This window comes from Petromyzon marinus, chromosome 17 (assembly GCF_048934315.1).
Source record: "Petromyzon marinus isolate PM22_M1 ecotype Great Lakes invasive population chromosome 17, UKy_Petmar_22M1.pri1.0, whole genome shotgun sequence".
Classification (NCBI taxonomy): Eukaryota; Metazoa; Chordata; class Hyperoartia; order Petromyzontiformes; family Petromyzontidae; genus Petromyzon; species Petromyzon marinus.
Window position 1 is genome coordinate 19033842 of NC_133683.1, and position 18809 is coordinate 19052650.

The following is an 18809-nucleotide window of genomic DNA, read 5'->3' on the forward strand; positions in this document are numbered from 1 at the left end:
CCATATTCTTGTACAGGAAAAAAAAAATCACTATTCAGGTCTATTTGTGTTTCTCCCTTGTGATGGAACGTTGAGATTTATAAGGGCACGGGGTGACCAATAAGGTCTTAGTCTGTAATACGGTAGGCATTGAAAAGGGGTTGACAGGTATGCAGACCCAGGTGACATGGATTGACTGAGATGATTGACTGACTCTCAGTCAACATAAACAGAGCTTCATCCAGCAGCGGATTGACCACGGCTCACACCGATGAATGATTTCACTATGTAACACAATTTTTGTTCCTGGGTACTAAGTGTTATTTTTTAATTGCTTATGACTAAAAAGTATAGCAAATTGCTATTATTCCCCACAAACTTTGCTTTTGTGACCAGGACTTTATGTGAACGAAAGACACAAATGCACACGTTTTCTCATTGAAAATACTGTAGGTTAATTTCAAAATATCACTGTCCTGGTCACAAAAGCAAAGTTTGTAGGGAATAATAGCCATTTTCTATACTTTTTGAGGCATAAACAATTAGGAAATAACACTTACTACCCAGGAACAAAACACATTTTTGTTACAGTGTTATTAATGGTGTGGATCATTAACTTTGCTTTGTGTCCAGGAACAAAAAAATTGTTAGTGTTTTGTGGCCCCCGGTGAGCAACCCACGTGCTGCGCAAACGCTCCTCCTCCACGTCGAGCTACTGGGCGGAGCCTGATACTTCCGCGTTCGCATTTCCCACAACGCATTGGCGACGCCCGCGCGCATGACGCTCGGCAATTGGACGCGGGGTGCCGCACGTGACCTCGCCGGGGTTCCCCCCCCCCCCCACCACCACTTGGAACGGCGCGCATCAGCACTGGGAAATCTGAGAGCCGTGGTCCAGCCTGGGACGAGGATCTCGTCCTCTTAGCCACCTGTTTGTTACACGAGGTAAAGGCGCAGCCCTGCAATCGCTTTCTCACCACCACCAACTGCCGGCGGCGGAAGGGGGGCCTCCGATTAAAGGCAGCTCTCGCTAATGGCTGTACGAGTTCGGAGGGTAATTGAGATACATCAGTTGTAGGTGGTTGCGAAGTGCTGTATAACCCACACGTTACCCCACCACCCATTGACGTGTCACTATGGTGAACGCGTGTCCTTGTTGTTGTATATACTGCTGGGTGGGCAGAGACGGGGTCGGGGAATTTTAAGAGCCGACCGGCGACCTGCATTTGTAAAAAATCCCGCGTTTAACGTGACAGCACCGTCAGGGTAGCATCGCGATATTTCATAGACGTTTATATTTTTGTTCATCACGCAAAGGTTGCGGGTTGTTCGCGAGCTGCCGCTACTGCTGCTGCTGTTGTTTTGGTGTGCTAAAGATGTGCTGTTCGAACGAATACGGTGGGTGTATTATTATACAGCAGCGCCGTGTAATGTCACGGTGGCATTGTGACGTGGCCATCCATGGCTTAACCGTACGCCCCGGATTATAAGACGCACGATTTTCTCCCCCTCGCTTTTAAAACCAGAGTTGTCGGTGCGTCTTATATTGTGAGACCAGATTTACGTAACCTTTATTTATTGTCATTGGGCACGCACACGCACTCTCGGGTCAACGGTATTGTGTGTTAGATCACAGCTGTCACACTTTGTAAACCGGTCAACAATCTTGAGTCACGTTTCTCGGCGCTGTCGTGTTGGCAGTGTCAATTCTCACGCATTGTAGAGGCTTGGGAATTCTCACCAACTGAGCTGGATTGTGAATTACAATAAATATTACGCTCAATTATCACCCAGACCCATGGTGTAAGACCAGTGGTGCGTAACCTGGGGTTCACGCACCCATTGGGGGTGCGTGACATACCGGATTTTTTAAAAGTAAATCATGGAAACAAATTAAAATACGCGCACCTGAGTACAACTACTTTTTTCATGAAACATGTATTTATTAACATACATTTTGATTTAAAGCTTTCGTGACTGCAGTAATTCATATTCTTAGTTTTTTCGGTAAAGTCACGTTGAAGAGAAACAACAAAATAATAAAATATATATTTTGTTGTTTCTCTTCAACGTGACTTTACCGAAAAAACTAAGAATATCATACATTTTGTTTACGATTGATAACTAAAAGGGGTGCAAGGCTTAAGTGAGGGTTAAGAACCACCGGGGTAGTCAAAATGCTGTCTCCAACTTTAATGATCCATTCTTGATTTGAAGCTTTCGTGACTTGCAGGAATCCATACTCTTTGGTTCTTTCGGTAAAGTCACGTAGGTTGAAAAATATAATAAATCACGACGTTTCGGGCGCAACACAAGCGTCCATCACACAAGCGTCCACCTGATGATGGACGCTTGTGTTGCGCCCGAAACGTCGTGATTTAATTATCCACTTCATCTCTCGGGCCTCTATCTGCTATGAAGAAGGGTCATTGCTTGAAAAGTCGCATATTTGATATTTTACTTTGAAGACCACAGTGTTGACGAATGTTTTTGGGGGGGGTTTATTATGCTTGTGTGCACCTCTGCCAACCCAGCAGTATCACCGATTAATGTGCTGTATTCTAGTTACATCGGTTTAGATATGGAGCAGATCGGAGCCAGAGTGTAGGAGTTAGCGGCACGCGGGACTGCCGGGATTCTACTCCCATCCACGGCTAACATCAGTGGCGAGTAGTCATCTGAACCGGTCCTGGTGACCACCTTTCCTTCGTTTCACCAGTCCGCACTGAACAGCGCGGTGAAGTATGGTCAAACAATCCCCATGACAGACATGGCCTGTGACGGCCTTCAGTGGCAGCGTGAAGGGGAGGGAGGGCAATGTTTGGGACTGAAACGTAACATCTTTATAGGTCTGCTGATTGGTACTAAAGTAACATATATGTAAATTGAAATATAAGCACAACTCCAATCTGTCTACTAATAAGACATTCTTTTTTCTTCCATCCAATTGGCGTTCCAGACCAATATATATACCCTGCAGCATTTGTTTCAGCAAGCAGAATCTCAACCAGTGGCGAGCATCTGGGTATCAGCATAGTAAGAGGTGTGAAACAAATTCTGTTATTTCCCAGTTATTGGCAAAGAGCACTCCATATAAAATGTGGGGCTTTGTTCAACACAAAGAGTCTGTGTGCTTTATACCTCTAGTAGGGGGTGTTGGTGGAACTCGGCTGACTGACAGTGTTGTCATGAGGCCAAGGGAGGAAGAGTGAAGTTCAGCACGTAATTATATCGGAGTAAAGTGTAAATGACTTGCTACGTGGTTAGACTGTATGCTGAGAAAACTTTGGTCTTGTTAAGACATTTTTACGGACACAATTCACAATGGTACACGCTAATACTTTACATAAAATTTCAGATTACGTAAAGTAAACCTCCAAGTGGGGAGGAGTGAAGTTGAGTAGTTTTAGTACATTCATGTTTATTAGAGAAAGGATATTACCTTAACTATTAAGCAATGGAGTCTACTTCTATTCTTTATAGTTTGTATTTGTATGTTGCCGTTATGAATATTCTGTAGTATATATGTTAAAACCTGATTAAGAATAACAGGCCATTCATATTCATAACGGCAATATGCAAATATTAAACATGTGCTCATGTCTTACCTCACTCATATTGCACTGACATAACTGCATACTAGTTAGAAATGTATTTTCACATAATGAGATACTAAGGATTGACAAACCAGCAAGATTGCAGTGGGTCTTCAAACGTGTTTGCTATTAAATATACCAGAGCGTTCAAAATTAAGCTATGTCCTATTTAGACAGTGTTTCAAAATAACTGAACTATTTAACATTGAGCTTGCAAAAATCTAAAATTGCTTTAATTATTTGCACACCTTGAGTAATGGCCTCTGTTGTAAGTTTTGGCCTTATTAATGCTTTGATGTCGAAATGCCTCCTTTAATAAGGGGGGCCTCAAACACCGCACAACAAAAACAGTGTCACAAAGAAAACACACCGCCTTGCGAACCGTGCGGCACGTGCGTTTCAACGCAAATTAATGCTCGTTTTGTTTTCTTTTTTTTTGTGCAAGGACACTAAATGAGCCGTGATGAATGCCAGACGGAGACATGGGCCCAGCAGTACCGATCAGGGCATCTACTTGGGGCCCAAGCAGATGTTCTCGCACTCCGTCCCAGCGGCCTCCGTCCCAGGCACCTTTGACCCGGCCAGATCATCGCTGGAATCGGTGCCCCCGCAGGCTGTACCCACGTCGCAGAGCCAGCTTGGCCCGCCGGCCATGGGCGCGTCGTTGGGCCAGGACCGGACGTCGGAATTCTTGGCAGCCTGCAAGTCCATGCAGGGCAGACATGTGAGCGAGCGTACATTGCCTGGCGCCGCAAGGAATATACGCAATCCTAAAACCAGGCAGTGGATTGAAAAAGGACAGGATGTGTATATTGGCGGTGGTGGCACATGCCTGTACTTCAGCACTGTGGAGGCGAGGGTTGATGGATCACACAAATGTTCTGAAACACCCTTCGCTTGGGTGTGAAGGGGCTATACCCTGCCTTGCCAGGAGAACACAGCACAACAAAAATGTGAACTCCACCTCTTCCATCTATATGGGATAGAGTGTAGCCTCGTCGCACATGTGGGTATGATCCGGGTGCTCCAGTTTCCTCGTATGTTAACATTATTTGGCAAATAACTCCTTAATATATAGAGGACAGCAGAGCTTGGGCAATTACTGGTGGCGGCTCACTATCTGGCTGCTTTCCAGCTTGTCTGTGGTTCCTCGCACCTCTGAGTCGTTCCCTCTCTTCGAGAGTGAGCGAATACTGCACGTTACAAGTTGAAATTATTACTATTGTTGTAAGCTTAAGAATTAACTTTAATTTATTAATCAATGGAAGGTAACAAATTGCCAGAAGGTTACATGCCTACGAGGCAGTCTGTTCCAGGCTATCTGGCATGAGTTTGGAGGCTTCGTTAATGAGAAGCAAGACTTTGAGATCAGGGATGTATTTATAGGACTTACGTCATAGCACTGTGAAATTATTCCCATATGTTTTAACACAATAATGTAGCAACATAACACTATGGCAGTACCTGACGAGAGATATAAAAATGTGTTTTTCATGAACAAAGCGTCAAGCCCATGTCAACCTCGGACATAGAGCCTTTATACATATTTGCAAGATTATAGCTATTTTCTTTTGGTTTGAGATATGGTAGTATCCAATCAAAGTAAATGGGCTTGGTACCCCTAATTCACTCTTCCCCATAAACTAAAAGGAAATGAGACGTACTTCGAGGCAGTATGGGATCCTTTCCTTAACAGCCCACTCAACCTACCCCCGCACACCCCGGAAGCTTCTCGAGGAGGATGGAAAGAGACTGAATTAGGAGAAAGTAGGTGAACGGCTCCCGAATAGACTGACAAGAATCCAAGGGAGAGGACAGAGGGAAAATTATTATGAATGATGTCACCTAGACCCCCTCCACCTTACAGCCAGTCCTGGAACCTGTGCTCCTTTTTTCTCTCCAGTTGCCCACTCCACTCCCCTCCTCCCACTTAACCAGAAATTGTTCCTCCTTCATGTGAATACTTACCCTACAGAGGTCACAAGCCACAGATCGCCCTCCCCCCTACCGAGTATTGGACCCATGTGCAATGGGTCCAATAAAGAAAAAAAGTAAATGGGCTTGGGCAGGGCATGCTTGAAGGAATGATGGCAGATGGTCCAGAATAAAGAGAGATTGGCAGCCAGAGAAGAGAACGCATCTGAGAAGACATCCACTGATATGATGCAAATAGAATCAGCTCTTGGGCAGGTGTTAGGTGGACATCATAGGATCGGGAAGGAGAGTGGTGGTATAGTGCGGAGGCCTTCATCCAGCAGTGAATTGACTATGGCTGATGGCCATGATAGCATGCAATTGTAGCCACATCTCAAGACGTTGCACATAAACAATGTGCATTTTTATTTTGTAGATAAAACCTCGTTTCGTGGTATTGTCTGCCTTAAAAATCCAGCATCTTCATGCCCAAGTGAGTGTTTGGGAGTGCACATCATTGTTGGCCGTCCAAATCCAGTGGTGGAAATTCCACATTTCTATGGCGAGTGACCACTTTCTGCAATTGATAACCAACGTTCACTCCCCATGACGCAATGTCAATTTTATTGACCCAGAGGGATGAGTGGTTAAGTTGCCTGGGATTTGAATTACAGGATTCTGATCGAATCAGAACTGAAATCACGGTGGCTTGGAGGTCGATGGAGAAAAAAAGGTTTCCCATGTCATCAATAACAAATGCTGGCTCATCAATTGAAATTCCAAGTGTGTATACACTGAAGTGTTTAGTAATGAATATGGTGGTATATGCTTCCCAGCCTGTGCCTCTAAATTGCTGACATTGCAAGCCCTGAAAGTACACGCTTTCATTAAAATTGGCAGAATTCTTATGTTTGTTGTGGCAAGAGTTGCTTTCTTGATCCTCAGTTTACCCATACCAAGCACACTGTCTACAGACTGGGATTTGCATAATGAGCATCATGGCTTGTCAGTAATTGCCATATATTTAACATCTACGAGAGTGTTGTGCAGTGGTTAGCGCACCGTGCTTATGAATCCAAGTTTGATTCCTGGCCACGGATAACATCAGTGGTGAGTGGTATCTGAACCTGTTATGCCCTGCCACACCGCATCTTCGTCATACCATGCTGACCAGTATGGTGAAGCATGGTTAAACAACCTCCACGTCTGATATGGTGTGGGGAGCCCTTCATAGAGAAGTCTGTTGATAAAGGACTCTTTTTTTATATATCTATATCATAACTAAAATTAATATTTCTTGACTTAAAGCTTTCGTGACTGCAGGAATTCATATTCTTTGGGTCTTTCGGTAGAGCCACGTAAGAATATAAAATTAATATTGCAGGTGTTTTTCTTTTGCAGAACGGAGCTTATGTTGACGGCCAGAACAACAGAACGTTAAGACAGATGAGTGAATTCAGCTTAATGGCCAAGTAAGTTGGGACAGCTATGAGTAAATTGTTACTTTAAGCTGAATTCGCACTTAAATATTGTGCAGCTGACTGCAATAAAACACACTGCACACCTATTGTAGCACATACACCGAGTGATCTCATGTTAAAGAAACAGCACTTTGAGAACAAACACACCTGCTCGTTTGCTTGCAGATTTATTATTTGTTCAAATTACTGTTTTTGTTGGAATTTTGACAATTTAGTGAACGGATTTAATTCGGCCATCGTGGCTTTTCTGCTTGCACAGACGTGCAGAAACTAACTTGATTAAAAACTAATTGCATTTAAGTACAGCGGGAGTTGTTAACTTGGATTGAATTCATCTGCAGTGTGCAGTCTATCCGTTATGGAGGCAAGCAATTTGAATTGGCTGCAACAGCAAAGCAAACACATTAATTGTTATTAATCTCGTTTTAGAAGCTTGGCAGTGGGAGGATGAAGCCAAAAAGCACAAGCAAAGCACTAATTACTGCTGCCCTTTCTCCCAGGCGAATTGGAAGGGACTTGAGCAACACATTTGCCAAGCTGGAAAAACTGACGTTTTGTAAGTCTGGCATGTGGCCCTCATTTTGTGATGGGACCGAGACAGGAATGTACCGTTGGATGCATCACCAGTGTGTTCACTTATGAGAGGCATGGGTCCATTCCGCATTCATGACCCCGAGCATTAACACCTGCAACCAATTCTGTTTGTTCATCCATCATCCGTCGCACATTCCATGTCTGGTAAAGATGAGGCTCTTATTTTTGTATAATTCCTGCTCGTACCCTTCCCAAAAAATATGGCAGTTTTTGCTTTAAGTGTAAATATTATGATAATTAAGAGAATGGCGTAAAATTTTACTGCGTGCTCAATCACAATGCAAAACAATGGAATGCATAAGCAGAGCATTGCAGTATATATTTTTGGAATTTACATGCAGCAGATCCAATTCAGCTTCACAAACATTGGCACTTTCCGCCGTGCAATCAAACTGACGGAATTAAGAGACGGGGGGAAAACAAAGAGACCTGATGTAATATTCTGGAATTCAAACAAACGGATTCCGCAGACTTGGACTGCCAACGTTGCCACGCTAAAAGCCACGGTGACGTTCCTGCCTCCATTGGGATTGCCCACCCAACCCACCCCCCGTGCGTTGTGCGTCAGCCGCTGTGGTGTTGGACGAGTGGCAGCCTTCCGTAATGGGTCTTGGCAGCAATGTTTGTGCCAGGCTTCCCTGCGGTGGTTTTTTTTTTTTTACGAGGCGTTACGGGCCACTGAGCAGTGTGCTTTTTGGGCACATTTGATGTGTGGGGTTGCTGAGGTTATTGGAATACATGGCACAAATTACCCCCCCCCCCCAAGCTACCTCGCGCTTATTACCGTTGTTTTTTATTCCAATATTCTCCAGAATAACACACTTTTATTCCTCCCCAATATTTTAAAACGAAAGTTAAGGAATGCGCATTGCAATGCGCAGAATACATTTATTCCGGAAGACATGTTTTAGTCTAGATGTTCAGAGCTAATTTTCCTTAAGATGGTTCTCCATAGCAGCTATACAGAATAGTCTTGAATACATCATATTTTCCTATTTTTATAGAAGTGCAGTCATAATCATCTTCCTCAAGACGGCGCTCCATAACACGATTATAAAACAAACGAGTGGGGTGTGTTTTACTTTCCGGATTGTCGTAAGAGAATGTAAATAGTTGCCAAGTAGTGATATCTATCTGATTAATAAGTGTACATTAAGACAAACCTGACTAAAATACTTTTACACATTAATCTCAACAATGGCTTTGCATATTTTTGATGTTCATATTTACAAAGCTCTGTATTTGTTTAACGGATGTGTTAAATGGCTCTCATTTTTCAACACTTTAATAGCTTATAATTTGTCCATTAAATGAACAAGACAGTCGATGCTGCATTCACCTTATTTAAATTTTCATCGCGTGTTGAGAGATTAAATCGGAATAATATTGCAACAGATGTATGCAGTATGATTACAATGATATGCAAACTAGTTCTGACTGATGGTAAAATTAACAAAATACACCCCCACCCCCGAAAATAAGTCCCTGCTGATCTTAATATATAGTCATAATTAATTAAAATATAATACATAATAAATTAAATTACGTATGACACAATGGGTGTACCGACAGAGACCCGAGTTCAACATCCAGCCACGGCTAACATTAGTGGCGAGTGATATCTGAATGGATCCTGGGATTACACCCATCACCGAACTCACAAATACCAGTATGGTGAGGTGTGGTCAAACAACCAACATTAACGACATGGAGTGAAGGTCCCTTAATTCTGTAGTGAATCGACAAAGGACTGTAATGTTTTTTTTTCTTATCATCACACAAAGGCTGGCTCAAGTTTAATGTGGCAATGGACTGCCGTGGTTTTGAGTTGCAGTTAAAGGAAGGTTCAACCGAAAAAAAACCAGCTCGTGTAGTTACGCACCTCATCTGTGCCAGGCTGCATGTCATGACTTTGAAGCATTGGTAATTAGATCAAGCTGGCACAGCAGTCTATTAAACAGATATTTTAGTTTGACGATTTGATCATACGAAGAAATGTATATAAACGTGCAAAAGGACCAGCACATGTTATAACGCAAGTGCACTAATCATATTGATAAAGTGTTATTTTGCCTTGTCTGATCTAGACACAGTGTTATTATTAAGCTATGTGGCAATTTTTAGATCAATTTGTACATGTTTTTAAGTGTTTGTGAAAATGTGAGGTGTCCTTGATGGCTCAATGTATTTTTTCTCAAGACAGCAGTAAGTGCTGAGGGTAGCATTAGCCACTTAACCTCTAACCATAAACCATAGACACTCTTTAGCCAAGCAAATAAAGAAGATGCATTGTCACTGTCTTGTTGCCTATTTCAGTGACGAAAAATATGTCACTTCAAGATGACAAATCTGGAGAGATTGGGGAACTAACCTACATCATCAAACAGGTAAAACCTGATTTCTACATTTGAATTATAGAAGACTTACTCAAATTTATGTCAAATAAATGTAACTAGCTTTTTTGCCCATCCACGGACGGGTGTATGTTGCAGTACATCTGAAATATTAAATAGAAACATTGTTCAGCTCATTATTAATGAGGGGGGGGGAGGGGAGTTGCCCCATGTGGAGTGACGTCACCCCCTCATGGTTATTGTGGAGGGGTGCGGCATGTGGAGTGACGTCACCCGCTCATGATTATTAATGAGGGGAGGGGTGCGGCATGTGGAGTGTGCGACCTTGTGCGTTAGTGTAAATTTCCACACATGCATGAATATTAATGAAGGGGGGGGGCTGTTTTGCGGTGACGTCACTCACGGATGTAGCAATGTGCTGCGTAGATTTATTTTTTACCGTCACTTTCTGCAAATAAATGTCATATTTGAAGCGACTGCGTAATAAATAATTTAATTCAGCTCGACCTTCCTCTGCATTCGTGTAAAAATCCACCCACTCATGAATATTAATTAGGGAGTGGGCCTCATGTGGAGTGACGTCACGGGGGGGCTCATGTGGAGTGACGTCACGTGCGAGACGGACAGACATTTCTGGGTGATTATAGTAGGTAATGCACAAAAACAATATCAGTATAATCAGCTTTTGTTCGTCCACACGGTACTTTTTTTTTAAATAGTATTTATGGATATCATTAGTCCTCATTTGCCAGTACCAAAAAAAGGGGAAAAACCCTATTATAGTATTTATAGATGTATATGCAACTGTTTAACAATTCAAAGTTCAGTTCTGTTCAACAGCTGAGCCTCACTCCTAGCTGACTTCTGATAGCTCAGTAAGCACCCACCATGTAACATTTCTGTCTGCCTTGCAGGACATAAACAGCCTGAACAAGCAGATAGCACAACTGCAGGCATTCGTGAGGAGCCGCGGTGCTCAAAATGGACGGCATGCCCACTCTCACGCGAGCACGGTGGTCGTGGCACTGCAGGTAAGACAACGTGGCACCCGTTAGAGTCAGAATGACTCGTAACAAGCTACCTGCTACAGTCATAGTATGTTCAGAGTGACTCATTGTAACAAGCTACCTGCTAGAGTCATAGTATGTTCAGAGTGACTCATTGTAACAAGCTACCTGCTACAGTCATAGTATGTTCAGAGTGACTCATTGTAACAAGCTACCTGCTAGAGTCATAGTATGTTCAGAGTGACTCATTGTAACAAGCTACCTGCTACAGTCATAGTATGTTCAGAGTGACTCATTGTAACAAGCTACCTGCTCGAGTCATAGTATGTTCAGAGTGACTCATTGTAACAAGCTACCTGCTATAGTCATAATAGGGTCAGAGTGACTCATTGTAACAAGCTACCTGCTAAAGTCATAGTATGTTCAGAGTGACTCATTGTAACAAGCTACCTGCTCGAGTCATAGTATGTTCAGAGTGACTCATTGTAACAAGCTACCTGCTAGAGTCATAGTATGTTCAGAGTGACTCATTGTAACAAGCTACCTGCTATAGTCATAGTAGGGTCAGAGTGACTCATTGTATCAAGCTACTTGCTATAGTCATAGTATGTTTAACACGTAGGCTTTCGCGACCAATATTATTCATAATAAAGGTTTTTGGGTTAGATCGCGTTTATTTATAAATGTGTCGTAACCCTCCACCACCCGATACGGCCAATCAGCAAAAAAAGTGTCACGTTGACAAAAGACAAATAATTCACTACTTTAGCCCACCGGTGTGTTGAAGAGTGAATCCACATTTACAGTTTGAGTACGACATTTCGCTGGTAAATACATCCAGCATCATCGGGCAATTCGCCAGAATGGTAAAGCCCTCGCTTGCTCCCGGTTTTATATAGAGCAGCAGGGTGACGTCATCACTTAACTCATATCAGGTGCAGTGATTAAAATTAGCCCGTGTTTTGCAAAAGCAAAACATTACAGTAAGATTTGGTACAGTACACAAAATTCAAAAACTAGTATCTTGCACTAAAGACGCATTACCTAAATTATCAACAGAAGGTGTATATCGGATTAATTGTTCATGTGGCAGCTGCTACATTGGGCAGACGGGACGTAACATCAGTGTAAGACTAAAAGAACATCAGAGAAATATTAAATTATCTCAAACACAACTGTCGGCAGTGGCAGAACATGCTTGTCAACAAGGACACTCAATTGATTTTGACAATGTTGCAGTGGTGTGTAAAACTAATTATTACTGGCAAAGACTAATTAGAGAATCCATTGAAATTGAGAGGAACAAGAATAACTTTAATCGCTCTGACAGCTACAGGCTTAGTGCGGCCTGGAAGCGTATTATTAAATAATACACATTACATTTTGATTAAAGAATTACTAATCTACAACTCATTACTAATCATAACCAATGACTGATTATTAATCGATTATATAATTACAATACCCCCCCCTCCGCCTCTAATCACTGCACCTGATATGAGTTAAGTGATGACGTCACCCTGCTGCTCTATATAAAACCGGGAGCAAGCGAGGGCTTTACCATTCTGGCGAATTGCCCGATGATGCTGGATGTATTTACCAGCGAAACGTCGTACTCAAACTGTAAATGTGGATTCACTCTTCAACACACCGTTGGGCTAAAGTAGTGAATTATTTGTCTTTTGTCAACGTGACACTTTTTTTGCTGATTGGCCATGTCGGGTGGTGGAGGGTTACGACACATTTATAAATAAACGCGATCTAACCCAAAAACCTTTATTATGTATAGTCATAGTATGTTCAGAGTGACTCATTGTAACAAGCTACCTGCTAGAGTTATAGTAGGGTCAGAGTGACTCATTGTAACAAGCTACCTGCTACAGTCATAGTATGTTCAGAGTGACTCATTGTAACAAGCTACCTGCTAGAGTCATAGTATGTTCAGAGTGACTCATTGTAACAAGCTACCTGCTAGAGTCATAGTATGTTCAGAGTGACTCATTGTAACAAGCTACCTGCTAGAGTCATAGTATGTTCAGAGTGACTCATTGTAACAAGCTACCTGCTAGAGTCATAGTATGTTCAGAGTGACTCATTGTAACAAGCTACCTGCTAGAGTCATAGTATGTTCAGAGTGACTCATTGTAACAAGCTACCTGCTAGAGTCATAGTATGTTCAGAGTGACTCATTGTAACAAGCTACCTGCTAGAGTCATAGTATGTTCAGAGTGACTCATTGTAACAAGCTACCTGCTAGAGTCATAGTATGTTCAGAGTGACTCATTGTAACAAGCTACCTGCTGTAGTCATAGTATGTTCAGAGTGACTCATTGTAACAAGCTACCTGCTATAGTCATAGTAGGGTCAGAGTGACTCATTGTATCAAGCTACTTGCTATAGGCATAGTATGTTCAGAGTGACTCATTGTAACAAGCTACCTGCTAGAGTTATAGTAGGGTCAGAGTGACTCATTGTAACAAGCTACCTGCTCGAGTAATAGTATGTTCAGAGTGACTCATTGTAAGAAGCTACCTGCTAGAGTCATAGTAGGATCAGAGTGGCTCATTGTATCGAGCAACCGGCTTTAGTTATAGCCTGGCATGGATGGAAGAAGGCTTGGCAGGCACCAAATCACGTTTTTCACCAGTTCATGAATTAACAAATTTCACTGGCGTGTGTTGTGTAACTTTTCGTTTTTTTTTCTGGGCCTTTTTTTAGTCTCGACTTGCTGGCATGTCAAATGAATTCAAATCGGTTCTGGAAGTTAGGACGGAGGTGAGCATTCAATTGATTGCTTTCTGTGATATTTCACGTGACATTTGATTATGGCAATGTATTATTTTTAAAAAAATGGTACGATTTGCTGATTTTCTGTCAAAACTCCTGTTGTCTTTAGAGCTTGAGGCAGATGCAGAGGAGGAAGGAGCAGTTTGCCCAGAGTTCCTCAATGGGCGTTCCATTCACGCAGGTGACAGGACATGGTATGCCTCACCTCCTCCAAGCCACACACCGCACACCAGCAGCCCCTTCTGACTTCAATTGTATTTTTAATCAATTTTACCAGATAAGGCCCACTTGAGCTATGTAGCTCTTTTTCAGAAGTGACCTTGCCACAAATGATAGCTCAACGAAGTGGCTTGTCACGTGGACATTTAATATTTTTATACTCCAAAATGCGTGATGTTGATTTTTAATGTGGATGGAAAAAACAGAGGACCCGGATTTGCGTTTCCCAAGAGCACTGTAACCATGTTCGCTGGATTATAGGACACACTTTTTCCCCCCCTTTAATTTCAAGTACAAGTTGTGGGCATGTCTCAGAATCCGATATGTGCTATATGTGTGTGTGATCAGACTTTCATAATTTAAACGCCAGGCACAAGTTTGGGGTACGTCCCATTTTCTGGAGCATGTTAATATAGACAACATGTTTTAGAAATATTTATTTGCAGCTCGTTAATGATGTCCTCCAATTATATTTCTCACCATAAGGTTACGAGGCTGTTTGCGTGGTATGCTATAAATAATAATGAGAGTTGCATGTGTAAACGACAGCATGGAGAGTACTTTAGGACAGGCTATGTGCAAGTGTGCAACAACAATGTTTACAGCCTTCCAACTCCACCTGGTGCCAGACTTATGCAATCAGTGTACTCCGTTTCAGCGTAAATGCCTAAAACTTACGAAACACGGCATGATCTTGTACCTTTGATAACACTGCTTATATGAATGCAAACTGCCGTGCTGTTGCACCAATTTAAATAGCCCGCAACACCGAATAAATAAAGTTGTGGGTGGCACACCTTTGTTAAAAAACTTTTTAAATGTATTTTGGTGCATATGCTACAAATGCTCCGATTGACTGGATGGGTGCACATGGCCATCAGGCACAGCCTACCCAGCATGGCTGGTTAATTAATTCATTAATGCATTTTACAGGATGGAGCTGTCTAATACAAAAAAGCTGGATAGATCCATCAGAGGTCCGCAGCTTGATTCATTCAATCTCCCTCTGCGGCAGTTGAAACAGTGGTGCAAATTTATTAAAGCCACCCGCCTCTGCCCACCCACCGCAATTAGTCAATCGGCAGGTCGTGTGTTGTGGGCTAAAGTATGGGCACTCCCACCTCTCTCAACATGTCTGGCCAGCGTGGAACATCGTGCCAAATACCATCTCTCTCGAAAGCTCCCTCTAACGGAGGGCACTTGCGACAGAAGTGGTAATGAGCAAGCAATCAATTAATTTCAGGGCTGCCCCCTTAAGCAATTAAATGGATCCCAAGTTGAAGCTTTGCGCAGAGGTGCCTGCAATGCGCGGTGGATCAGTGACGAGGCAGCGCCGTGACCCCGCGTGTGTCCGCGTCGGCGCACAGGCCTGGCTGCGACGCAGGACGACGGCTCGCTCGGGGGGCAAGTCTCTATCGACATGGACACGCAGAGGTCCCCACAGGCACAACTCTTGGCAAAGCAGGTCCGTCAGCCACGTTCACACACACACACACGTGCGCAATTCTTCACCGTTGTTGTTTCAAAGCTATGCAACGTGCCTTGAGTGTGTTATAATTGCTTATCCTCACTGTGTGTATGTTGAACTTCTTTCGCACCGTACGTAGCCAACCGTGCTAATCGGTTGGCTACGTGCGGTCTGGAAACGTTCATAGGAGAGTTCATCTCACGTAGCGATGTATTTATTGAGTATAATTATAGTATTCAGTGGGATGCTATTTATTCTTTAACTCCCACATTCTGGAACTCACTTCCCCCAGCAATCCGTGCTGTAGACTCTCTGTTTTTTACTGCATCTCTCTTCATATACAAGGTTGTGAGAGGTGTTCGCATTTAGACGCTATAATACATTCAAATTGTGTTATATTTTAAAAAGCGACTTGTGCCAACAGTACAAATGTTCAATTCACAGGTTTGTCTTTTGTTGTGCATATTACATACCAAAGGTGCTGAAATCAGCGTTCTAAACTTTTTTGGCGATATAATTTTGCGATCTGGATTTTCGCAATTCAACCCCCCATGTCGTAAGCTTTTTTCAAAAAGCAATTTTTTCGTATATTCTTTTCAGTCAAATTTCCCTTGCAATTTACAGTGTTCTGAGCAGAATAATAGAGCTCGGCAAGAACATATCGTTCCCTTATTGTGCACGCATTAACGAGTGCCTGTTTTTTCCAGGAGTCGTACTTACAGGAGCGAACAGATGCTATGAGTGCCATTCAGTCGACCATTGTGGAGCTGGGATCCATTTTCCAGCAGCTCGCCCACATGGTCACTGAACAGGAGGAGACGATACAACGGTCAGTGGATTCACGCAGCGTCTAATCACATGGGTGAGGGGGGGATCTCAGCACGTTAGTAATTGTTCTTCAAAATAATAATCATCTTGTAATTTATCCAGAAAAGCTTCACCGAGTCTCAATACTTATGTATGGATGTGGAACTTATTTTGCACCTTACGTAGCCAACCGTGATAGCTTAACGAAGTGGATTAACACGTGGAGATTTATAGCAGCCAAATACTCTAAACGCATGTTGATTCTAAATGTGGAGGGAAAAACCAGAGGACCCGGGGAAAAATCCACACAACCACCGGGAAAACATGCACACTCCAAATATACAGGCATCAGGGTCGGGATTGAACCCACGACCTCCTGTATACCAGGCAGGGCAGTTAACATCTCGCCACCGTGGCGCCCCTAATCGCCCAGCGGGACTCGTGTGATCCACGCTTGCTTCCAAAGTTCTGGATCGCTGGCGAGGATCACGGCGCGAAAGAACGTTCTGTGCTAAGCGGACAAGTCTTTGAACACGTGCAGGCCTTTGTGGATCCATCGCTGGATGAAGGCATCTCCATACCATGTGAACCATGGAGGTTATTTGGCCATATCTCACAAAAGTGGTCAGTGTGGGGTTTGTTCTGTGCAGCCCGCCATGCATCCGCACAGCCTATAACACAACCTACTGCACCTGGTGGGAACCCATCCTAGTGCTGTCCAGGCTCAACCATGCTCAGCATGAGGTTTGACGAGGTCGGATACATCTTGGGCGATTTTGTCATAGGCCGAGCATCTTTGTGGACGTACTTTTACATTTAAAGCAGTGCATTTGAAGCATGTGTCGAGTATTTTTTATACTTAAGAGTCTAGCAGTTGCACACAGTTTAACATTTTGGGAAAAACTGATTTAGCAATCCTAAAACTTAATATATATGTGTTCTCTTGACCACTGTGTAGGTTATTTTGCAGTTGTACAGTGTAGCTCTCTGATGTGCTTTAGGGTTGTACCGCGTCTTGTTCGGAAATAATGCCCCAATATTTTAACTCCCATGTGCTGGGAGCTTAAGTTACAAACGAAGAAGAAGCTCCCAGCATGTGGGGAGAATGTCAACAACCTGCTGAACAACACGCGGCATATCACCAGAAACACATCGGAAAGTTCGCTCTTTGTTTACCCCGGTTGGCAATATAAGCACTGCAGGCATATGAATAATAAGAATCACAATTAAGACGTTCGTGTTTTTGGGATCATTAGACAATTGGTTCGGCGTACTCTTCCTATAAGGTCCTGTTTTCTGTAATTTGAGCGCAGTTTATCTGTAGTGTTGTTTGAACCTGACGAGTTAATTCTTATTTACTCTGAAGTATGTTGTTTCGTCTGTTTTGCTTAATAATGATTTTCGTGAGTTTTGTCATTCAACTGGCGTGTGTCCCTTCTCAGAATTGACTCGAGCATAGAGGACACACAACTCAACGTGGAAGGCGCCCACACCGAGATTCTCAAGTATTTTCGCTCCGTTTCCTCCAACCGATGGCTCATGATTAAGCTCTTCGCCGTCCTCATCCTAATTTTCATCATCGTCGCGATGTTCTTGGGCTAGTGGGGGACCTCGCACGACTGTGTACCGCGAGCGGCGACTACGCCTCGGTGAAGATTAAAAAAAAAAACAGATTCGCCTCGGCGTCCAGGATGCTTCGTGGAACCACGTGCCTGTCTTTGCGAGTACCTTCGGACGAGCAATAACGAAGCCACCAGCACAGACTTCATCCCTGCGATGGCAGGACACGTACGCAATCGGTCGCGTCCGTGTTGCCAAGCCCTCGGCAACAATGAACACAACTGCTTTTTGTATTTAAGTTGCCCTTCCTCCACACCTCCGATTAGGACGGTTGGCTAGGTATTGTGCGAAAGAAGTTCAGCGTACATACAACAGTCCCATGCATCCACTTCGTGCCGCTCTCAACGGTTTACGGAAGCAGGATCGCGGAGGGCAGCTCACCATGGAGGATTAAAAAATCTCCAGCAAGTTTTTAGTTGTGTGCCACCATTATATTTGTAATGTTGATGCCTGCTCAAACTGCTGCACGTCTTGATCAATTACACAGGAAATACTAACCCTTAGCTCTTCTTGCCTATTGATGTGTTCCACAATGCAAAGGTGGTAGCTGTTGGTTCATGCCCTATTGTGGTTACACCTATACATTCAAGCTTCACGTCAGCACACCACAACATCCAGGCTGGGCTGAGTATCCACCGACTAAAATAAATACGTCGTTAATTACTGGTTTAAATGTGAACTGAATAGAATAGATTTTTGGATTATCACGCTGTACTTACTGACTGCTAATGTTGCAATAAAAGATGAAGATCATGCATTACCACCCACCTGACTGTAAAATTACTCCGTTACATTCCACTAAAACCCCATAGCTGCCCATGCACCACACTGCCGTCAATTGCATTTAGTGAACCCCCCCCCCCCGAAGCAATTAATGCGTGCCATTAAGCGCCGATAAAAAGGACTGCACTGTTGGCTGCACTTGCGGGGCACTGATGTCATAATCAGAATCTCGATTCATCCTCAGCTGTGCCTCAGTTGCA

At 43.3% G+C, this 18809-nt stretch overlaps 1 protein-coding gene across 2 annotated transcripts; it reads left to right on the top strand.

The window, feature by feature from the left end:
• The first annotated feature begins 799 nt into the window (after positions 1–799).
• Positions 800–18586, top strand: LOC116943211 (syntaxin-5-like). Of its 2 annotated transcripts, none has more exons than XM_032955883.2 (11): positions 800–924; positions 4021–4299; positions 6891–6961; positions 7471–7526; positions 9881–9951; positions 10833–10949; positions 13644–13700; positions 13822–13906; positions 15299–15396; positions 16107–16228; positions 17649–18586. In XM_032955883.2, exons 2-11 carry the CDS (start codon positions 4039–4041, stop codon positions 17806–17808), a joined length of 1098 nt encoding a protein of 365 aa, XP_032811774.1. In that variant the 5' UTR covers positions 800–924; positions 4021–4038; the 3' UTR covers positions 17809–18586. The 2 variants fall into 2 exon arrangements, with proteins under 2 accessions (XP_032811774.1, XP_032811775.1); XM_032955884.2 differs by having other exon boundaries at positions 890–1033.
• The last annotated feature ends 223 nt before the right edge of the window (positions 18587–18809 follow it).